Source organism: Ciconia boyciana, chromosome 1, assembly GCF_034638445.1.
Source record: "Ciconia boyciana chromosome 1, ASM3463844v1, whole genome shotgun sequence".
Lineage (NCBI taxonomy): Eukaryota > Metazoa > Chordata > Aves > Ciconiiformes > Ciconiidae > Ciconia > Ciconia boyciana.
Genome location: NC_132934.1, coordinates 8,867,217 through 8,891,174, shown reverse-complemented (window position 1 = coordinate 8,891,174; position 23,958 = coordinate 8,867,217). Strand labels below are relative to the sequence as shown.

The 23,958-nt window shown below is 38.8% G+C and overlaps 1 protein-coding gene across 1 annotated transcript in view; it reads left to right on the top strand.

Annotated features, from left to right (window-relative positions):
• The first annotated feature begins 460 nt into the window (after positions 1-460).
• Positions 461-23,958, top strand: part of DMTF1 (cyclin D binding myb like transcription factor 1) — a 31,471-nt gene continuing 7,973 nt past the window's right edge. The window contains exons 1-12 of the mRNA XM_072858266.1: positions 461-619; positions 7,511-7,627; positions 8,149-8,268; positions 9,255-9,349; positions 10,112-10,226; positions 13,333-13,409; positions 14,865-15,022; positions 15,833-15,865; positions 17,024-17,133; positions 17,892-18,120; positions 19,824-19,975; positions 21,488-21,703. Of these exons, the coding sequence (XP_072714367.1) occupies positions 7,519-7,627; positions 8,149-8,268; positions 9,255-9,349; positions 10,112-10,226; positions 13,333-13,409; positions 14,865-15,022; positions 15,833-15,865; positions 17,024-17,133; positions 17,892-18,120; positions 19,824-19,975; positions 21,488-21,703 (1,414 nt within the window). The 5' untranslated portion in view covers positions 461-619; positions 7,511-7,518. The remainder of the gene's footprint in view (positions 620-7,510; positions 7,628-8,148; positions 8,269-9,254; positions 9,350-10,111; positions 10,227-13,332; positions 13,410-14,864; positions 15,023-15,832; positions 15,866-17,023; positions 17,134-17,891; positions 18,121-19,823; positions 19,976-21,487; positions 21,704-23,958) is intronic.

Here is a 23,958-nt window from a genome sequence, read left to right as displayed (position 1 = left end):
AAAAAGGGGCTTTGTGGTAGAGGTGTAATGAGGTTTTTACACCTAAGATTGCGGGCAGGCGATTGCGCTCACCCTCTTGCCTTGATCTACCCGGTTTGTCGCGGGTGACTTTTTTTTGCCAAGGGTCGGGGCACCTGCACGCACCCACCCCGTGCGGCGACGAGCACCACAACCTGCACACTGCTAGGCGCTTCCTTATTCTCGTTTTTAATGCTTTTTTTTTGATACTACACCTTTTTTTTCCCAGGTCGTTAGGCAGGAGGGAAAAGAGGAGCGAGCCATGAAGGAAGCGTGGCTGTAAAGGGGGGACTTTCCCTCAGGGCCGGGCAAGGGGGACCCTTCCCGCCTCCCCAGCAGCGAGGAAGGAAGAGGCGCCGTGCGCTTTGTGGCACCACCGCCGCGCCGGACCCCGCGCCGTGCGCTTTGTGGCGCCGCGGCAGGGCGGAAGCGACGGGCGGGCGGGCGGCGGGCCCTTCCGGCGGGCTCGCGGGCTGCCTGCGCCTTGCCCCGCCGCTGCCTCCGCCTCCCCCACTCGCCGCTCGCTGCCGCTCGGCGCCTCCATCCTGGTACTTGGGAGTCTCCATCCTGGTTTCTCAAGTGCCCGGACCCAAAACAGGAAGTAAGTGCGCGGGGGCCTGCGGGCGGAGAGGGCCGGGAGCGGCCGGGCAGCGGCGGCGACGGAGCGGGGCAGGCTGAGGGGATCGGGAGGGGGAGGCGGCCACGTCCGGCCCCACACCTCGGCCGCGGCCGGACTGGGCTGGGCCGGGCCGGGCCGGGTTGGGCTGGCAGCGGATCTGGCAGCGGTTTCGGCCAGCGCCGCCGCCCGCCGAGAGGACGGGAAAATGGCGGCGGCGGCCCGGGACCAAATGGCGGCGCTGGTGGCCGGGGGGCAGCGGGGGGCTGAGGCGGGCCCTGAGGCGCGGAGCCGCCGCCTGCGGGGCGCTGCCCCCGCCCCGGGGGCTGGGGCAGGGCTGGCAGGGCCGCTGCCGCACGCTGGCTTTCTCCCCCGGGCCGTGGTCCGTTGTTCCCCGCCTTCCCGGGGTGCTGCCGGGCGCCGGGAGCGCTGCGCAGAAAGAAATTTGGAAGGGGCGGCGCGGCAAAATAGGGGAAAAACTTGGAAATTAGCAAACCTCGGCTCCCTTGAGAGGGCAGGGGAAGGGAATGGCGGCGTGCGGGGTTGTTTTTTTGGTGTGGATTTTGGGTGGGTTATTTCTGTTTTAAATTCCCTTCCCCTTACCTTGATGTCTGTAATAAAAGGCCACCTGCACGAACACGTTTAAATCTCCCGGTTTCCCCTCGCTGGGTCTGCGGTTGGGGTATCCTAAGATTGTGGCTTTTATTTGTTCTGTTTCATAATCTTTTTTTCCAGTGAGAGTTGTGATTTGAGGTTGCTTGGGGTTTTATTTTTAAGTGGAGTCTGAAATGTGTAACTACCAAGATCAGGGATTTAATCTAAAAGCGATACCAGGCTTTTCTGCACTAGAGTTACACTCTCTGTTTTGCCAAATTAAAGGATTCCGGTCGGACAAGCCTTTTTTTCCTTTGTTTTTGAGGTCTCTTTATTCTTGGTTGTGCACCTGGGCACAGTGAGGCATATTATACTTTATTAGCTACCTCTTTAGCTGACAGATAGTATTTGCACGTATTTATTCACAAAGAGTTACCATTGTTCAGCCCCACCTGGCCATTGTAAGTTATGTGTTGAAGTAATCTAGAAAATGCTTTTTGTTTGCCAGCGCTGCTCTGGCCGTAGATGTAAGTTGGCGTCTTGACAGCATAGTTAAAATCCCTTTGCAAAACCTGGAGAGATAGGCTTTGCAATGAGATGGATGCATCCCATTCAAATTCTCGTTTCCATCAATCCACGTGAATATAATAATGGCAACAACTTCATGCTTATTTTCCGGACACTTGCTGAAACTTTCTAGATGATGTTTTATGACTTACCGAAAAGATTGAACATTAATTAAAACTCCTTAAATAGAATGCGTAAAAATACTGATTTTTGTCTTAACCACTCAAAATTATAAAAGGTGGGTATATAAGAGACAAGGACCTCCATGTGTCCGTACAGTATTTTACTTATTAAATAGTCTCTTATTTATGAGCATTAATTCTGTACTTGTCTGTCCATCAGAAAGCAACAGAGCTGTGGCTTTGCTTATCAGTCTTAATGCCATGTACAGTTAGGATAACAATCAACTTTTCATATCTTATTGCATGCTGAATTTCTGCCTGTTGTTTATAAAGGTGAAGAAGTTACTGGAATGCTTAGAATGAAACTGGATTTAAATGAAATAAAAAGAATATATATTTTAGTATGTATTGTACTTGTCAAGATTTTTATCCATAGTCATAATCTTGTGCCTGAGAGCCATTTTCTATTACTGAAAAAGAAAACTTACAACTTTCTGTGTTTTTGCTTTTGAAGGAGCTAGGACTTAGCTTCCCCCGCTGTGTGACATTTAAAGCATGCTCAGTGCTTTTTATTAAAATATCAATGAATAGGCTACAACTCATGAAGTTGTGCCAAATTTGGATCGATGCAAATGACAACAGTTTGTCCCATCGTGTCTCCCATATATTCTGTTTTCTGTGATGGCCCACTTATCTGAATACCACTGATGAGTAGAATGTAACCCTTCCTAAAGGACACTAATCTCGTGCTGATACAGTTTAATAAATCTTTGTGTGTCTCAAACTCAGGTCTTTGGGTCTTTCTGTTTGATACCTGTGTGGTTTGGTCCCCTCTTAGGTCCGTTGTTGCAGCTGTTAAAGACAATTTCTGTGTTGTGGATTTTTAGATTTGAGTGGAATCCATTTGGTGTGGAGAAAAAAGTTTTTTGTTGAATAATAGCATAAGAGAGTTGGCACTAGTTGAATAGTAAGAAGTCCTGATTATGTATTGTAAGTATTGACTACTTAAGAGCCATGGTATGGAATACACTAAACATGCAGGCTTCCTTAAATATGAGGTATATGGGGTCCTGTAGTGACTTGGTTTCCTTTGTGTTACTCTTGAATGAATGCCTTGAAATCCCAGTGCATCCCATCTGATTGTTCCAGTTAAATGCCTCAATAGCTGGAAGCCTGCCTTAATAAACTATAATTTTTGCTTCTTACAGGATTTAGTGAAATATACTTTTACTTTTTGTCCAGTGCAGAGAACACAGCCTTTAATACAATTTCATGTAGAAATTTTAAAAAATTTATAACAGTCCACAGAAGACTAGACATAACATTCAGTTAATAACTAGGCGTAATGACAGAATTCTGTCTGCAAGGGTAAAAATCCTTTTTCTTAGAAGTGCTTAATTTTTACAGCCCACAGAATAATTGAGCCCATCTGCCTGATGAAGATGATTTAGAATTACAGGAATTTTGTATAAAAATGTTCAATTTTATTGTAACTTGTTATAAAATCAGCTTTGTGGGGGTTTTTTCTGCCTAAATCTGCTGCATGTTTCCCAAATAAATAAGAACTGCTGTATTATGTGGCTTTAGTGGAAAACTCCTATTGGAATTCTATATTAAATGATTCTTGTAGGCAAAGTGTTTTCCTGTCTGTTTGGTTGCATGCTGAAACCTGTTTAAAATTGTAATGCAACTCTTAAAAATGTTTGGTTTGGTAAATACACCCAAAAATCTAACAAGGCAAAAAATGCTTATTAAATTTACTAAGGTGCTATCTTAGAAATTCTAAGATTATGCTGTCTTCACTGCATTTCGTAATATGCTTCCACACTGTTAGTGTATGTGCATCCAACAGTGTTCCCTTCCCCCACAAGCTAACACCCTCTTTCAGAGCATAAAATATTGGTCGTAGATTGGTATCTCTATGAAGAGTGTGTTTGAATCAAGGATTAAAGAAAAGTCTTGGGTCATGCATTTAAAATTAAAGCAAGTTTTTTGTTTTAAAAAGAAAGGAATGTATTTTCAAAAGCATACTTAATGAAGTTATTAATAGAAGGTGATATTTTGGAGGTGACGAGACTACTTATGTCGTAATTCTCACTAATTAAGAAACATCGGCTGTCATTAACTTTGTACTTAACATTTTCAAGAGTGGACATGTAGTGAGTGGATTTGCAGGTGTCTGTATTAAACAGAATTTGCATGGCACATCCTAAAAGACTTCTGCGGTGGTGCAGCATTGTTTAGCATTGCTTGGGCTGTCATCCCATGATAAATGAGGGACATCAGGCGCGTGCAGTGTCCCTGCAGCCAGTATCAAAGAAGCCTGCATCAGAGGGCGTTGTCTCCTGCAGCAGCACTGTGCTTTCTCCGCTGAGCTCACCGTGAACTCCCAAGTGGTCCCATCATGTCATATTTTACATATCTTCAGCATACGTGGTAGTTCTGTCATTATTTAGGTGTAAAGCAGTGATTTTTATAAGATCTGGAGATTGTTTCCTGTTCACACAGAAGAACCACCAGTTACTTGAGATTTTTTTTTTTTCCTCACCTTTCGGTCACTATTTCATGTCTTTATGGGTTAGTGCTCCTGTCCTGGTGTAAATGTATCTTGAAAGAACAAGCTTGTTTCTTTCCTTCAGTTTTCTTGTATTTGTGTAGTCTAATGAATAAAAAATAACATCCAAAATAAACATTTGACTTTGACTTGACTCCTCACATTCTTTGCTGTCAGTTTTCAGTTGAGGTCCAAGGCCGTATCCATTAAAGTTGATGGGAATTTCTCCAGTCAAATCAAGGATTTGGCTCTTCCTAAGTTTTTATCAAAGCTTGGTTATGATTAGTACTTCTACTCAGAAAACTTAAGATATGCTAAATCTCAAGTATCTGACACAGAACATGATTAGTTTTTTTTCTGGAGAGCCTGCACTTACTGTTGGGATAAACCATTCCTGGGAGATTGGCAAAAAGTAGTAAAACCCTGCTCAGTCCAGGAATTACATTGAGAAGCGCTGCTTAGGAAATTACAGTTCTTTGAACAATGTGCTGTGCACAGTTTTTGGTGCTTTGTAAGAAATACCTGGGAGCTCAAGCAGACAAGTGTAGACATCTAACTTGATCAGAAGAATCATTGCTGCTGTTAGATGTGATGCCTCAGCTATTGTCTGTTTAGTCCTGTTACAGCTCTTTGTACAGAAGTGTTAGGGTAGCTGCTATTGATCGTGGTGTATCTTCCTCCCCACCTTTGATGGAAATGCCAGGTTTGGATGTATGGACCCCTTCCATGCTGTATCCTTTTCTCTTCTAACGTGGCAAACCAGCGAGGGAGAGAATGGAGATGGACAAGCTTAATTACACTGTGTTTTTTGACTTGGGAGCCTAATCCTATAAACATATTCTTTGATTCTCAGCAAATCCTGTGTAACTGATGAAAGAATGGCCCAGCTTTGCTATCTCTCTATTCGCTTTTCAGTATTCTTTCAATAAAGAGAAGGAATGGTCTTGTGCTATGGATGGAGGTATAGTTTCCACTGCTTCTAGATCAGCTTTAGGTGAAGTACATGATTAATATAATGTGTTTTATAAAAATAAATCTGTCTTTCAAGCCTTTATGGTGGTGAGAAGAAAAATAGTGCTTTCAGCTGATTGTAGAAAAATAAATGTTTTCACTGTCTGTTCATGTATAATTAAAGAACCCTCCAAGGCATTTCAAGTAAACTTGGGAATTTTTGCTACAGGATTCCTGGTAGTAAAAATCATTCAGAAAGTACACATGAACATGAAAAAGAGAACCTCTCTATTTCTTTTGGCCCTCCAGAATTATCCAATTTGTTCATTCCCAAAAAGTTAAACGAATAACTCAAAACTGAGTTGAACAAGTTACAGTCTGCTAATTTAGCTATTACACTTTGGATTTCTTTCTTCATGTTTCAGAGTTAAGGATGCCTCTTATGGTTCTTAAAAATCAGTACTATAGCTGTGCCACAAACATCTCTTCTAGTAAAGGGTAGGGCAGAGGTTGTAAACTCAGCAGCAGATGAATCTCAAGGAAGTTATTGCCTCCTACACTTGCATGTGGCAAGGAGCTGTTGCTGATGGTAGATAGAAAGTAAGTTTGAGAACCCTCTGATTTAAAATGTCAACGGTATCTGAAATTTTTGATGTGTTCAGAAGGGCAATATCACTTCATTCTAGGAATCAGTCACTACATGTGCTTAAAGATGTGCCAAATCTTCATCAAACTTGAGAGGTGATAAGTAATTTTATTGAAAGACTGGCAGTAGTTTTATCCTTCCAAGAAAACACTGCTCTTGGGAATCTTCAATACCAAAGAACATGTTTTCTGATTAAAAATTAAATAATTCCCTCCTGAAGCAATATTGTTAACATTATACAGGGGATTTAAAATCCAGGTTGTAAATTCCACTTACATATGTGTATATGGGTATCCCTGCCTGGTACATGGAAGCTTTTAAATGTAATTGTGATTTATTTTTTTTAAAGCTATAGTCAATGATTTTTAACAACATAAGTTAAAATTGTCGATTACAGTATTTTGGCTTTAAAATAAAAGTTACAAGTAATGCTTTTTCTGTTGTTGACATATGAGAAAACACATAAAGAGGACTGAGGACTTCAAGGAGAAATAGATTATATTTTCTTTTTACAAAGCTCTGCCAAAGACAGTCACCAAACCCAGGTGCTCAAAACTGATGAGATCATTGCAAAGCTTCTGGGTATTTCAGATGTGATTTCATTTTAGCTTCTGCAGCAGAAAAGGTTACATTTCTTTGTATTTGGTGGATTAGAACTTTTTTGTGGGGTTTTGTTTTGTTTCATTTCAAAATTAGTAATAGTGCTAGTTCACACTGAAATACTTAAAAGCTTTGGGTTTCTTCGTAGTACTTTTATAGTGGAAATTAGATTATCAGAAGTGCTTTGTATTGCCCTAGTTCACTGACTTCAGTGTATACTGCTTATCCTGGATAACTTATTTTCTGAGGAATTTTTTATACTGGTGATTGCCTGCACCCAATTTTTCTGTTGCTCATGTTATTTCAGTGGTAAAGAAAAAATACTAGCTTCACAAGTTAGTTATATGCATGGAAGGAGAATAAAACTTTGCAATTAGCAATCTGTTAATAGTGCAGCTATGAGTAGTATGACACTACAAAGATATTTATCAGTCCTGACTAGTTTTACGTTATATAATAGTAAAATTATTAAATGAGCAGTGGAACAAATATTAGTGAGACAAAAAATATCAGATGTGAAAAAGTAATAGCCTAGGTTTGTGTTTAAAAAAAAAAAAAAAAAAGTAGTATATTGCAAATGCTCCTGAATAGGGAGTTTAGGTACTATTTTTAACTGGAAAAGTAGCTTTGGAGCTATCTGATGTTACCCCGTGCAATATATAAGTATGGAGGAAAAGTAAAGGCAGGTAAATGTCTTGAACTGTGGAATTGTTCATGTGAAAGAACAGACAGACATTCGTCATGCTCTGCGGGAGTTTATGCTGGTTGTTTGAGCTAAAGGAAACAGCATTGCAGTCAAACTGGCAGTCTGAAGCAAAGTAATCTGTGTATTGCTCTTTCAGGTTTGAGTATGAGCACAGTTGAAGAAGAGTCTGACACAGTGACAGTAGAAACCGTGAACTCTGTGACTTTGACTCAGGACACTGAAGGGAACCTTATACTTCACTGCCCTCAAAATGGTATAGAATTGTATTGCATATTTTTTTTTCTTCTTTTTTCATTGATCCAACCACCATACTTTCCTGCCCCCAAATTCTGTGAGCTACTTGGATTCAGCTTACTGTGCTGCAATTTGTTCTGTTTCAGTTTAAAGAAAGATAAAGTGTCAAATTAGGTGTTATAAACAAAATGATGTGTGTATGTGCCCAACAAGGATATAGTTGTTCTGATTTATTTCTGTGGAAATGGGTTCTTGGAACCAGGCATGTACCCAAATTTCTGTAGACTTAAGGGGTTTGTTTGTGTGTAATGGACTGTGGATGGAATTTACAAAGAAAATCTCACAGAAAACGTTTGTTGAAGAAAGCATGTGAACTGTTATTGCCCATAACTTGTACTAAGTTCTGGGGCACCAGTAAAGCACCAAACCAACCTATCACATTTGCTTCTACCTTTTGTTTTGGTCCACTTTGTTAACAGAACTTGGTCCAAAGCTCCACTTTGTTAACAGAAAGTAACCTGTGTATGTTTGTGTTCTTAGAAACTGATGAAGTAGACTCTGAAGACAGCACTGAACCTCCACATAAAAGGCTTTGCTTATCAGAGGATGATCAAAGCCTTGATGATTCCACTCCGTGCATTTCTGTTGTTGCAGTTCCAAGTAAGTTGTTTTAAGTTTATGTACTCTTGTAGCAAATGTTTCTGTTGGTAAAGGTTAAAAGCGGGCTCTTTGGATCACATTAGAATATTTTGCATGTCTTGTTTGTATTTTCATTATTTTGTAATTTCATTGATATACTTGGGTATCGTCTTTACTTCTCAGAGTCTTTGATGGGTTTGCAGCAATTGTTATCTATACCGTCCTGACAAAATAAACCTGCCTTACAGATAGAGGGCTGCAGACACAGGTGCATTGAATAAGTTGAAGGATAAGTGAATGAACAACAAACTAGATGCTCTCCTCCTGCAAAGAGCGATTAGGTTTTTTAAATGATCAAACAGTATAGTTAGTATTTCCGTGTTTTGTAATATTGAGATGTATGGTCTTTTTAAGGTAGAGTTTGTTGTACAAAAGGCAGGCTGAGTACTGAATTAGTCTTAAGGGAGTTGATTGAATATTAGATAGTTCAATATAATCTCCCAAAGGGAGGCAAAACCAGATCTAGCAAGTTAAAATACCAATTTACAATACCTAGAGTGGCTTTTTACTTGGTGGAACTTAGTAGAAACTCCTTAGAAGTAAAGGCATTATCATGTTGAAGATGAAGGAAAACTGGGGAAAAAGAATGCAGCCAAAAGATTTGAATGTTGTCCTTTAGTAATTGGAAAATACTGAAGATAGGGCTGGAAAGGAAGCATTAATACTGTACCAAATGTTTGCACCAAATCAAACACCTTTTATTTATATGTTTCACATTAGGACTTAGTTATAGTCAAGCATAAAACTGAAGGTTTCAAAACCCATATTTAAATTTTATGAAGAGGAACAGTTGATAATAATCTTGATGATTTTACTCTGTTAACGAATAAATACCAAATAAGGCCTCTTTAAAATTTTCAGTGCAAAGGTAGCAATTTATAAACCCTGTAGCATGCATTAAAAATGTTACAGGAGTAAGGTATACAACTAACTTATGCATTCTGAAGTTTCAGAAAATGATCAGAGCTTTGAGGTGACCATGACTGCTACTACTGAGGTAGCTGAAGATGAGATTAACGAAGGAACTGTTACTCAGATTCAGGTACAGTAAAACTTCAAAGTTGACCTATTTGATCTACATTTTTATTTAAATTGAAATGAAAAGGGAAACAAATAGCAGAAAGGGCTTATTAAACAAATAAGATTATTTTTAGTATGAAACTAATGTATTTGAGCATGGATCTTGTTTGTAAAATGTTGTTCTATAAAAGTGCAATTGAATATTTTATATATGAAAGAGGTTATTTGTAGTGTAACTTCCTGCCCAGAGAGCAATACAGTAAATAGTAATAGATGTAACACTCCACTGATCATTACTTGCTCTGTGGTGATCTACATAGAAGACAAGTTTATCTGTTATTTCTGTCATTCTTTGATTATAAATTAAGCTTTATAACAGGCGTAAATATGCTTTGTCTTGTCACCATTCCTAACAGTTACATACAGTTCTTGTTATAGGTGTACCATGTTTAAAAGTTCTAGATTGTAGATGCTGGACATAGTCCTCTTTCCACTAAAGCCAATAAGACTCTTCCTATTCAATGTACATTAAACAGGATGAAGAATGTTATCTAAATAATTCTTACAACATCTGTATGTTAAGATGCTAAATCTTACTTGGGTGTTTTAAGAAAGGTGAATGTACTTTTAATGCTATATCTAAAAAGTGGCAGTTTCTGAGCAGTCAGCAAGGTAACCAGGTGTGCTGGTTTCATTTTCCTTCAATTTATGCCTCCATGTTAAATGCAAGGTGTGAGAAAGAAGTGAAGATCTTACTGGATGATTTCATATTGGTCTTTTCAAGATTCTTCAGAATGAACAGCTGGATGAAATCTCCCCAATGGGCAATGAAGAAGTGTCAGCTGTTAGTCAAGCCTGGTTCACAACCAAAGAGGATAAGGATTCTCTAACAAATAAAGGTAGGATATTTCAAATGCAGTTCTCCCACGCTGTAAAAAGGTAAGCTATTCCAAATGTCTCAGAAGATTTTGCAGGTTGCATAAAGTAATCTCTGGTCTGGCTTTTTTAGTGAAGATATTTGAGAAGACTGATTCTAAAAATGCTGAGAGACCTAATGCATTAAGTCTTCCCCACCCCTCTTACACTTTATATGCAAGAAGAAGGTTGGAACTCCAGATACACTTGGAGAGGAAGAGGGGCCATGCTTGCAGTGGTAACAGTGATTCTAGTGGCCATAGTAGAGAGCTGCTGTAGATAATCTGTGTTGGCAGAGATGGGGCAGACAGTTGTGTTTGCTCCGTTTGCAATTGTGCCTGGTTAGGAGATGGGAAGCTGCAGTCAGGCGGGTACACCAGGAAAAAATGAATCTATGCTCAGGCTAATACATCTTCCTCCAAGTAGGGCTTATTAGTCTGGTTACTGTGTTGTGATTCGTATTAAACAGTTTCTGGAATGGAGTTGTTTCAGGAAGAACAGGGATTATATAGACAAGGATCTACTGAAATAATCACCGCTACTGCTAAAACTGCCACCCCATTGGCATTCCTCCCTTTCAAAAGGTACCTGCACAATCATAGTAGTTGGTGAACTTTAGAGATTGTTTTTTTGTTTAGTTGGGTTTTTTTCTCAGGGGAAGTGCCTTTCTCAGGGGAAGTGCCTAGAGAAATGACTTAGTGTGAAATGAAGACATGTTGTCCCTCCAATTTCCTCAGTCTCTCCACTGTTCTTCTTATCCTGACCTTACCTCTTTTTAGGGGAAAAAAAATTAAAATCTCTCCCAGTCAGTCCAAAGCAACCCCCTTTTTTATTAGAAAACTTTAGGGGGAAAAAAGTAATGGTTTTCTCTCGCAGAAGCAAATGATCTCTTACCCAGTGATCTCTACTCCAGAGAGCTGAGTGTACTGCTGAGTCAGTGAAAAAAGGTGGGTGAGGCACGCAGAACCTGAGTGTTGGTTATGGATCATTCAGAGAAAGGGAGCTGAGCAACTCTCTCAATGACCATTTCACTCCCTGATCCCAAGTGTGCACTAACAGTTGCTTCTAACAGCCAATAAATAGTTTCTCCCCATTTTCTCTGTCCTTCTTATTTATTAGATTTATAGGGCTTCAAAGCTATCCAGTGTTCAGTCCAAGGACTGGGGCAGAGATGGGATAGCAAAGAGATCCCTTTGCATCACAGCACTGAGGCAGCTGGGTAGAAGTAGTGAGAAATCATGTTACTACGGTTGCTGTGCTCTAGGGTGAGAAGCAGCACAGAGACCATGATCTTTTCAGTAGCCAGTGGTAAAGGACTTTGGTTGGGAGCAGCACATTGTCAGCTGTGACAGGAGGAGTATGTACTGGTGATTTGGCAGAGAAATGGCTGTTTTCATGAGACTTGGTGGCCTCTTGTTTGATGTGTATCTTGTTAAATATATTAGAAACTTAATGCATTTGTAGCTGTCTCACAGGCATATCAAGTGACCATATATCACAAGTGGCAGTTACAGTTGTGAATGAATGAGGGCACTAAATCTGGTGATTCTAATTAAGAGATTAATCATTTGAGGAAGACATTTCCAATAAAATACGCCAAGAAAATATTTGATAATCCATACTAGCTGAACTTTTCTTGGGGTCTCCATGTTTTGTCACAGAGATCAGCTGTGGAGGAATCTCAGTATGTGTCTCCTTTTACAGTAGCTAGGAGTTTGACATGTCTTGCCTGAGCTCATCGTTTTATAGCAGTCTCCAGGTGATAATGCTTTCTTTGAAGACCCATGGTCAGGTTATAATAATCTTGGCACTGAATATGCAAACACATGAAATGCAAAAGATACTTCCTTTCCTAAAATAGTTTGGTATCAAAAGTTATTCCATGTAAAGAGTAGCAGTGTCCCTTTAAGTCAGTTCAGATGCTTGGATAGAGGTGTGAATCACAGCTACAGTAGTAGATTATTGTTCTGTCTCTATAGTTTTGGAAGAAGAGGTTAAAGCCATCAGGCACAAGGGAAGAGTTTTCTCTCATCAGTTCCAATGGAATTAGTAATAATGCCTGTACTTTTCATTATAATTGGATTTGAGTAAACAGTCTCTTTGGTGTGTTCTGCCTCTCAGCCCTGGTAATGCTGAGAAGGAAGTACCCTGATTTTTCTGAGCAGAGATGGGCAGGTAGCCAGCACACACCAGTATGTAAACTGGGTCACCAGCATAATCTTAATTATAAGTGATCGTTAATATTAAAGTATGGTATGAACATGAGGGAAAAAAAGAGCAATCTATATATAAATTTAGGGTAGGAATGTTTTAATGTTTTATTGATAGACCTCAGGTTTAAAATTCTCTCCCTGAATAAAGTTGATTGGTTTTGCTTTTAAAGCTTAGCTGGCACTGTAGTTACTAAGGGCATAGACAAGAGGCGAAACGTAATGTTTGTTTCTGTTGGTTTGCCACTTCTACTTGGGAAATAAAACACTTGCCATGAGTCTCTATCTTGACTGTGACCACTGGGTATTATTCCCAATGCAAAAAAAAGAGAGAGATAGGGACCAGCTTGTCAGAATAGACTAGGCAGAGCACTTACCTCTATGAAAAGCACTCACAGTAAGTAGCACTACTCACATGTTGGGAAGTGATAAGGCGTATAAGAGAACTCCTTGTTGTTGGCAATTTCTCAAGTAATATTTTGAGTCACGTTTTAAGTCCCATCTTCTGGAGTCATTTGACTGCATGGAAATTTCAGCTGTCAGTTTAAGGACAGAAATTTGCTAGTTGTGGCTGAAGAGAAAGCCTGAAAATGTGACTTGACAGCACATAGAGGAATCCATGTTCTGTTTTAAAAAAATTGATGTTTTTGAAGAGGGATCTGGCTCACATTATTTAAACATCAGTTGACAGTTACTAAGGATTGTTTATCAGTTCTGAAATAACTTCTGTTTAAAATTATTTCTAGTTAGTTTAAGTAGCTAAAATTACTACTCTCTTTTCTTTGTTAATTGCAATAATGAGGGTTGTGTTTTTCTGGTATTTTCATTGTTGTTTTGCTGACTTTCACTTCAGCGATTAGTTTGTCATTTCTATTTTCAGGCCATAAGTGGAAGCAAGGGATGTGGTCAAAGGAAGAAATTGACATTTTGATGAGTAACATTGAGCGTTATTTAAAGGTATGTGTTAGAGTATGTTATCTGCTAGTTGGCGTGGTGATGCAGCCCCTGCTAGAAACCAACTTTCTTTAGCACTTCCCAGAAAGTTCAATAAGTGATTCTGATTGGTTCGTACTAGAGATGGTCACTACCCACTTGAAATACATAAGACAATTGTATCCATACACAGGATTTAAGACTACTGAATCTAACATTGCTTTTAATTTGTGCTGAATATAACCCATTTTAAAATTCCACGTCAGGGTGCTCAAGTGGCTTAATCTCTTTCTCTGAATATACATCACTCATGAAATCTTTGGTGAAGACAGAGGAAAAAAAATTCCACTAGGAATAGAGATAATTTTCCTTGCAAAGCGTTGAATACAACTTCCAGACTTCTGTGATGCCATATCTGTATTTGTTTACTACACTAACAGGATGCCTGTATCGGCTTTCTTCCCCTTAATATATTGTTGTCAGAGTTCAGTCTAAAAATAGGCATGCAGTTAATACACTGACAGTGATAATTGCCCATAAGTCATGTTGGTGGTAGGCTTACAGCTGAGAATATTTGAGCTGAGTGCTTACAGCTGAGAATATATAGCCTGCATATTACAGGTTGACCATCCTTTATTTGGGAATCCAAAAAAGCCCTGAATTTAGTCTTCATTGGTATAAAAATTATCAGTATTAGTTGTAGGAAGTGTGCCTGCCCACACATGTATTAGGATTTCTGCCACAAAATTATTCATAGGTAATACTATTTTTTAAATCTAGGGAAGCTTTTTAAAGCCAGCTAAATAACTTTTTTGAGTTACTGACAACTCGTTTGATTCATTATTTTCCCATTTATCTGCTTTCTTGTACTGCTTCGAATAATTGAAATATAGTGATTTTTAGTTCAATATGAAGTTAAACTAAAGCTTTCCTTTCATACTTAACTCCAGTGTTTTTGTATCAAATTTGCTTTTAGTTTCCATCAGAACAAGAAGAGTTTAACTGAAAAAAATTGCTTTCAGATAAAGAACATCTAAAATTATGTAATAAATTTATATAGCACTTTTTGACAACCTTCCACTGTATAACCCCAGGATAATTCCACCAGAGTATATTTTCTGTGATGTTCTAAATGACGCTTCAATTTTTGATCTTAAAAATATACACTAGACAGATTTTTTAAAATGTAGATGAAAGTTAAAGCTTCTGTGTCTACCTGGACTCCAGTGTAAAAAAAAAACCAAACAAACTAGTGTTCAAGGGTTTGTATTTGAGGTAGCTAATTCATCAATATTTAGTTTAACTTTTGAACTGTAGTATTTGAGATACATAGAAAGTTGGATAATAGTATGCTAGGCTTCATTTTTTAAGTATTCTACTTCTTGATTTCCAGGAGACTTTATCTAAGGTGTTTTGTTTGTGTTTTTTGATTTTTTTGTTTTGTTTGTGGTTGGTTTTTTTTTAAATGCCTTCTTCTAGGCCCGTGGAATAAAAGATGCCACTGAAATTATATTTGAAATGTCAAAAGATGAAAGAAAAGATTTCTACAGGACAATAGCTTGGGGTCTGAATCGGCCTCTCTTTGCTGTCTATAGAAGAGTTCTTCGCATGTATGATGACAGAAACCACGTTGGAAAGTATGAAAACCTCTAATGCTGCATGGTTTTATTGGTATGAGTAGGGTCATGTGTTTAATGTTTGACATGTTATATGTGAGACGGAAGATTCTAGCCAAACAGACCTAGCTCTTCCCAATCATAAGTCACCTCTGCTGAATTCTGGTAGATCAACCTTGACAATAGTTGTGTTAAATTGATGGTATTCACAACTTTAAAAAAAAAAAAAAAGGTGCAGAGAGGAGTCTGATATGATTAGAAGACTTTGACACAAGCACGGATCTGCCGAGTTGTAGTTTCTTCTGTAACTCTGACCTTGAGCTAATTGATCTTCATCCCTGTACCTTTTGTTTGCCCATCTGTGAAGCAGTGGGTATGGCGCCATTTAGAAGTGCTGAAAAGGATGTTAGATTTTAGTTTTTAAAGGTAGTTGAGAATTAAAAATACCATCTCAATGCTAATTTTTTTTTTTTAAAGAAATTCAGCCTTATGGTGATTGTGAACTGAGACAGGAAGGAAAAAATAGCTGTTTATTTGAGAGACTAATGCATAAAATTCTAATTCTGTTGTTAGTAGTAAGATCACCGAGAATGAGGGATTTTGCTGGCAAATGAGAGGAATGTTAGACCAGATAACCTTAGAAATGCACTAATGTGGAAAATGGCATTTGTTCTTCACCTTCTTTCAAAGCTTTCAGTGAGATTGTTTCTTATAGCTGAAATTCCTTAATCTCTTGTAACTAAATGTGTACTGTGTGGTTAGTAAAGAAAAAATATTTGTGTTGTATGTTTTCTGTTTAAAATAATGTCTTTTTATTTACCTGTTGCTTAGGTATACTCCTGAGGAAATTGAAAAGCTTAAAGAGTAAGTATGTTTATTAACAAGGTCACACTACCTTGTTTATATTTAGTAGCCTGAGTAGTTTTTATGGGTTTTGTTATATGAAAACACTGAAAAGTTACAAGTAAATTTGACTGCTCCGACTGTATCAGAAAATAGTGGTCACTAAATTAATCTGAAGAGAAATGAAACTACATTTGGGTTATTTTTTTATATTTTCTAATGTCTATTCAGGATGTAAGCAACATGCAACAAAGTTCTAAAGCAAGCCTTCTATTGAAACTAGTAATGTTTCAGATTTTACAAGCACAGTCAGCATTTGCAGTTATGTTTCTGAAAGACAGAAATTCCCTTTCTTTAGGAAACCTGAGCAAAGGTTATTTCTAAAGAAAGTGGCAGGCCAAGGGTAGGATCTCCTCTATGAAGCATTAGAGAAATAGATAAATTGTCAGTAAGGCTCTTTGATTTTGACTATGAACCTGATAGATCAAGGAGGAGTGCCTGCAGACTTTATCTCCTCTTGCAGCTTTCCAGGGTTGAGCAGTTTGAAGAAACCATGTTGGACTGAAGGAAGAAAGGGAGTATATTTCATTGTGTTGATGGATATGTTTGGATCAATTTAGCTGGTTTGTGTCATTCATAAGGTGCCTGTGGTTCCAGATATGTCAAAAGTAGTCATGGCTCAACATGTTAAGCAACCTGTTGTCATGTGTAGGAGGAAAATAATGGTTAAAATTATGAACATGATTGTGCAGTGTTTTGCCTCTTTTAAATTGTAGGATGCCTGGGTTTTCATCAGGCATTAAGATTTCTCAAGTGATCTCTATACCACCTGAAAATCCTTGAGGAACTTGTGTGGAATGGATGTTGGCTGTTTATTTAAACATTCATATTGTATTTAACACAGTAATTAAGCCGCACAGCATTCCTGCAAGACAGTTAAATATTAAACATTTTGTAAGTGAGTATTCTGTGGCTTAGCTGGCCCAAAAGACTTCTAGAAACACATAGAAAAATTAGCAGTGATGATAGAAAATATGTTAATACTGTAGTATCAAAGTGACTCCCCATTCTGTCTTTAAGCCTGTAAAGTACACGTTTATCCTGTTTTTATTAGACCGTATCTGAAATTTTGGTAATTTCTTAACTGGATATAGTGCTAATGAGCATGTTTCTATTTAGGCTGAGAATAAAGCATGGTAACGATTGGGCCACAATAGGAGCTGCACTGGGGAGAAGTGCTTCATCTGTAAAAGATCGATGTAGATTGATGAAAGATACCTGCAACACAGGTGAAGTAAATGCTGGTGTCAGTAATGGATTTTCTAGTTAAAACTCTGTCACCTTTGCCTTTGTCAGTGGTGTTTTCAGAGATGTGTAACTCTGAACTTACAGTGAGCAACTTACAATGTGAAATCTGGGGAGATTTTTAGAATGTATTTGGTACAGGTTTCTCCAGTTTCACTTCTTAAAGATCAGAACATTCAGTTTATTTTTGCAGTCCATTATCCATCATATGGTTATGCCACTGGAGCATATTTTATTGAGGTGGATTAAAAAGTACTTTCCCTGTGTTTAATATTTATAAACATACACTGTATACTTGGTGTCAATTGAGACAGATGCACTTTAGGAGTAAAGTATTGTTTATTTTGTAGAGTATATATTCAAATGGAGGGAAAATTTAGTCAGACCTCATGTAATTACTGTATACTAAATTATTGCATGGTTAATTTACTTCAACTAATACAATTCAGGTAGCTTGGTCCAGTTTGGTTTGGTCAGTATTTTGATAAGTTCTGCATGGCTTCATTCATCTGCGAGAGAAAGAGAAGAGAAAGAAACTTGGCAGCAAAACAGTGGAATTATGCATCTGTTAATCAAGAATGGATATAATATAAATTGTTAGTAAGAACAGTTATATCTTCTTCACAAGTCAATATTTGCATCTGGAATAAGGTGTTAGGCACTGAAGATAAGTGTTGACGTTACAGATCAGAACAGAGGGCATCTGCTGTTAGTTAAGTTGGAGGGGTTTTCTCTCTTTCAGGGAAGTGGACAGAGAAAGAAGAAAAAAGACTAGCAGAAGTAGTGCATGAGCTAACTAGCACAGAACCAGGTGACATTGTCACACAAGGTGTATCGTGGGCTGCCGTAGCTGAACGGGTTGGGACGCGCTCTGAAAAGCAATGCCGCTCTAAATGGCTCAACTATCTCAACTGGAAACAAAGCGGGGGCACTGAGTGGACCAAGGAAGATGAAATAAATCTGATCTTGAGGTTTGTTATTTTAGTTACTTTTAAAGGTTTGTAATACATGATGCTAGCAGGATTCCATTGGGGTCCCTTTTGCTGGTTTCTTAGACACTAAAAACTCTAGAACTCTCCAAAAATCACTGCTGTGTTTACAGTTCCCAGAGATTTATTATTGAACATATTTTTTGTTTTTTTGTTTTTTTAGTGAATGTTAGTGTTCGTGAAAGGTGTCAGATTGAAAACCCTGGAGACTGAAGTCTTCTTTATTCCACAGAAAAGGTACAGCACAGGCAGCGACCGTGCAAGCTTCCCACACGTTGCCCCACCAATGCGCTTTAACCCTTAACTGGAGGGTAGTTCAGTCTCCCTGCCCATTCAGTCCTTGGCCTCTCTGCTGAGATGACCAACAAGGGTCAAGTGTGGTGGTGGTTTCTGTGATGTGGACATCTTGTCTACAAAGAACTAAACCGAGACTGCAAATTAATTTCATGTAGGCCACCAAACACTGATTGGATATCAGCATCTTTGACTACATTTGAACTGGCAACCTGGTAGTAACTTTGGAAATCTTTTGCTCTCTCCAGTCCTCCTCCCATTTTGAATGCCTTTAACTCAGGCTTTTTAGCCAGTGGATTTTTATGGGTTGATAGTTTTGGGTGGGAATAAAAAGCCAAGACATACAGGGAATCTAAAGATTAATTACAGAGCAATATTTATTAATTTACTGAAGCTGTTTGACTTGAACTCAGAATGAGGATCCTGATTCCATATTTCAGAATGTGCTGGTTATCTGTTTATAATTCTTAATATTTCTGTACAAGTGGTATCTGTTTTGGTCTGTCCAGATATCCTTAAGTCATCCTACAGGGTTGTTTGGTTGTTTGGGGTAGCTTTTTTCTTTTTTCCTTTTTTGGGTTTTTTTGGGTGTTTTTTTTTTTTAGCTAGCAAGAGTATTTAGTGCTATTTCTTGCTTTGTGAAGAGAGCTTTTCTTAACTTTCACAAAAATCTTTTCCCCTTCACTGTTCACCTCTCTTTCATATGCTTCAGGTACAGATGAGCTGGAGGCAAGTCAGAGATATTTATAGTATTCAAACAGATTCTGGTAGAATGCAGTATGCGCATAACATCTGCCAAAATTATGTGAAGACTGTCCCTTACCTGGAGAGCCTAATGGGATTGATTTATGAGGAACTGTTTAATCCTGTAGTTAACTTCATCTACTTTGGCTAAGAAGCATCTGAGAGGAGGCAAAAATCTATGTTAAGGATGGATGAGTGTTATTTAGGAGAAAACAGAAGTAAATATCATAACATGAAATTAATTAAGTGAAAGTTCAGAGTGAATTTCAGGAAGTATTTCCTGCCTTGGAGATGTGTTTGGGGAATGGTTTTCTAAAGAGAAAAGATGCAAGTACCATCATTTGGAATGCTTCACAATAATCTGATCAAAGCCCTAATGTATATGTAAATAAGGAGAATAATCCTGCATGGCAAGGAGATGGACTGGATCATCTAACAGGTCTAGTCCATCTTCTGTTGTTTATGATTCTGCTTGACCTCTGGCAGCGTGGAGCCTTGGAAGCCTGTGTCGATTCATGAGCTCTGGTGGACTATTCACTAGCATGCCATTTTGCCGCTGTTATGTGTGACAAGACCGGAGATGTGCAACACCCCTTCCAGTCTGGAGGGTAGTTTCTAACAGGTAAATATTTTCTGTATCCTGCCAGGATAGCGGAACTTGAAGTTTCTGATGAAAATGACATCAATTGGGATTTACTAGCTGAAGGATGGAGTAGTGTCCGCTCACCACAGTGGCTTCGGAGTAAATGGTGGACCATTAAAAGACAGATTGCAAACCACAAAGATGTTTCATTCCCTGGTAATGTACTACTTGCACACTTCTCTTCTGAAAGCTCCTTTCACAAATGTCAAAGGAATAAGGCTGCATTTTGTTGTCTACTTACAGCTTTGCTGGCCAAAGAGCACATTGCTCCTTTGCTGGCAGTTACTGGCCCCTCGGATCTGCTGGCTGAATTGCTCCTACAAGCAATCCTTAAGTGTTTCAGTTGAAACAAGCCAAGCTGATGTATACAACTAAATAGTAGATTTTGCCAACTCCCCTCACTTTGGCTAAAGTGAGAGCATATATATAAGCAGCTCAGCTGGCAGATCTCAGATGATTATGATCTTTGGTATGGAGGGCAGTGACCTCTTCAGGTGGAAGAAGACATGTACCTGCAGCCTAACAGTATCGCCTCAGGTTAGACCTGTTACCTTTAAAATGTTAAAATGTAATGCGTGAGGTGCGGAACCTCAGCTGTAGACAGAACATAGATTTACTACTAGCTGCACAGTGAGGAGGAGGGGAGAAATCGGGAGTATAAAGCTCCCCAAATACGTCTCTCATAGCTCTCATTCTTAGTCAGAGAAACTAGCGCCTGAGCCAAAGGGTATTTCAGTCTCCATGACCTTCAGTCCTCCTTTTCTCTGTCTTGGGGAGAGGAAAAAAAATCAGAGAGATTAGTCACATCATAATGAAAGGTGTAATTTAATGGACACTTTTGCTGTGATCCAGCAGTCAGTGGAGTTATATATTAGTCATGCCTGGAGGCTGCAGTTGAGAGGGTAGCCCTGTAATGCTTAATATGGTATAAACCATATGTTAATAGACAGTTGTTGCATCAAATAATTGATAGTTTAAATACACCACTGCATCAACAGGTTTCACTCTCTTTTCCCAGACAAAACGTCATGCTGTCAAGGGTGGGAGATGTTTAGCAGTTCCCTGTATTGAGTGGTAGAAAAGCAGAGGCCTCAGCTTTTGTAACCTTAAATATGTCAACTCCTCCCTCAGTGGGACCGGAGTAATCATAAGGAAGAAAGGCAGGTGGTTTTGTTGGAGCAGCAGGCCGCTTCATGCACACGTGAAGAATTGCAGTGTAGGCACTGAGAAATTAGTTCTGTCTCTTGCTCCCTATTTCCAGTGACACTTCTGTCAACCTCTTGAACAAATCCGCTTCCATCTTTTGTAACATTGGAGGATTTATTTCTGATAGCAGCATTACGCAACTAGTGACACTGGCACTTGATTGTAACTTGGGGATATACCATACATGTTTTTAGAGAAGTCCAAAATTTTATGAGCTTTTCTTTTTTCTCCCAATCATCTTAAAATGTCTAGGTTCCTTGAGAAAATCAAGTTCACTCCAGTAGTTGACTATAAATATGTTTTATGTACATGCTAAATTTCTAGTTCATATATCCCTATAAATTGTTTAGGTTCCAAATCCAGAAGGATTTTGGTTACTTTTTTCATCTTGGATAAATCTCACATGCAGCATTTCAAATGTGCTTCTTCAGCATGCTTTAGCATGAGTTTTCTTTCTCTCAGTGCTGATAAAGGGTCTTAAACAACTCCATGAGAACCAAAAAAGCAATCCAGGCCACCAGCTTTCGGAGAACAAATCGGGAAGTGGATTACCAAACGCTAATTCCAGTTCGGGGGTTCAGCACGTGCAGATTCGAGTGGCTCGCTTAGAGGAGAACGCAGGCAACGCACCAAGCCCTATGGCAGCTTTGCAGATTCCAGTCCAGATTACACATGTCTGTAAGTAGCTGAAACGAACGACTCGCTGTCCTCTAATGAAACCTAAATCTTTCTTATATTAAGATGGTGAAGGAGAAGCGGGCATGTCTTAAAGAATTTTATTAATTCTGCTTTGGTCTTGCCATAACTTCAGATTAAGGGTTTCTGGATTCCATTTGTCCGTTTCTCACTTTGTTAGGCAAACGTAGGTATTACTGTGACAATAGTACCAAGAAGCTGCAATTGGAGCGCCTGGACATAGAGGTTGTAGGTGTCTGTCTGTGTGCATGCACACAGGAGCTTGTCATATGATGTGTTCTTTGAAAAGGCTTCAGTACACAAGCCTCTTAATGAAGATGCAGTATATATGTTTATTCCTTAAGCTTCTTCTGGTAGCTCTTGTCCAGAGTATCGTGTACGAGATCTCCTTTTGTAAAATATATACACTGTTGTCCCTAAGTTCTGATGAAGGACTCTGAAGAGAAGGTATATAGTGTTTTTTTCTAGTCCTGCTCTGTATTATGCAGTTATTTCTAGGCACAAACACTCTGGAAAGTGTTAGCTGCTGAGTCACACTGACGTTCAGCTGATGATCTGCTCTAACCATTGTATTTTTTTTTTTTAAATTTGCTGCTTCCCATCCTCTTCAGGATGAACTTTGCTCATTATCAAACATTTATTACCAGGTCTACTTCGCTTGTAGTGCTTATTGTTTGTTTTTGTAACTAGTCTTATTAAGTAACTCCAGTCACCCCATATGCAGCCTGTCGTCTCCATTGTCTCCTATTTTGCACTGTTTGTCATTTGTGAATTTTATTGGGAAATTTAGTGCTTCAGTCTTGCTGATTACAAAATTAGTTGATTGGGCTAAGAACTGATTATTCAGACTATGACTAGATAAGCATTTGGTAAACAATTTTTGTTCATAATTTCATTGTATTAGCCTATCTTAATCTACTTAAGTGCCATCTTCATTTTATCTGGTTTATTTCTTAATTAAAATGTCATGCAACACCAAGCCAAGAACTTTTTATCTGTAGTAATACGTCAGTGGTCTCATACTTTCAATGAAGTTTGGTCAAGGCTATTGGGTTTTGATGAGCGGGCAAGAAGTGCTGGACTCTGTAGTCCTTTCTGAATTGAATCCTGTAATGGTTATTTTGTGATGTCACTTTCCCCTGTCAGCCTAACAAGCCTTCTTCCCCATTTTAGTCTGCTTTCCTGAAGAATTTCTGTTTGTGTAATCCAAGTGAGTTTTGCATAGTGTCTTTTGTGTCTGTTCCCCAATCTTGTGAGAGCTGAACCTGTTAGCCCATTTCAGCTGCATTTGATAAAAGGTTCAGGGTTTCAAAGGGGTAATTCCTGTCAGCTTTATGAACATAACTGCCTAGGTAACAGACAGGCCACACTTTACAGCTGTCTGCTACTAGGTGCCAGGAAATCTGCAGCAGGAAACCTTGAACATGCCGCTACAATAATAAAAGCTTCAAGATTGGAGCTTGTGTCTTCTTAAGAGACCAAAATCAGTTTACTTTGAAGCCACAGAGTCTGAGATGCCCAAGTTTCCAGTGCTTGGAGCACTGCTGTCGTCATGTAGGTCTTTTGCCCTTTTGGTATTTATGGAATTACTGGATAATCCCAGGCAAAGTATTAATTTGCCTCCGGCTTCCTGGAACTTGTGAGTTTTTTAAGAATAAGTAGAAATCATATCTAAATAGGTTTTTTGATATCTTATAAAGCTTTGGGTACGAGCTGTTTGGACCTGGTGATTTTGAAATGTCTGATACATAAACTGTTTTCAATGCTTCTCTTTGTTACTTTTAGAATTAATAGAGATAATTGCATAAATAATTACACACTTGTAGTAAGCATACTTACAGCTGTTACACATTGCAGTCCTAACACACAGGGTAGGCAAATATCTTGGGGAGCATCTGATGTTTCATCAGTGGTGGACGTATTGTGGAAGGCAGAAAAGGTTAAAAATACAAAAAAAAAAGTAGTCTGTGGGAAACATAGCAATATTAAACCTGACACCAGTTTAAAACAAGTAATACATGATCCAAAGGATATCATTACACCAGAACCTCTTACAATTCTCATTACAAAAAGTAATTAGATCACGTCAGATAACTTTATTTGTCTGCTTTTATTCCTGTGCACTAAAACCGTATTTTTTTTCTTTTGCTCTTTTGGATTGTAGAATGTGCTCTTTAAATAGTTTTGTATCTTGGGTACCAATTAGAGAACCTTGTCATTAGGATTGCAGCCAGTTT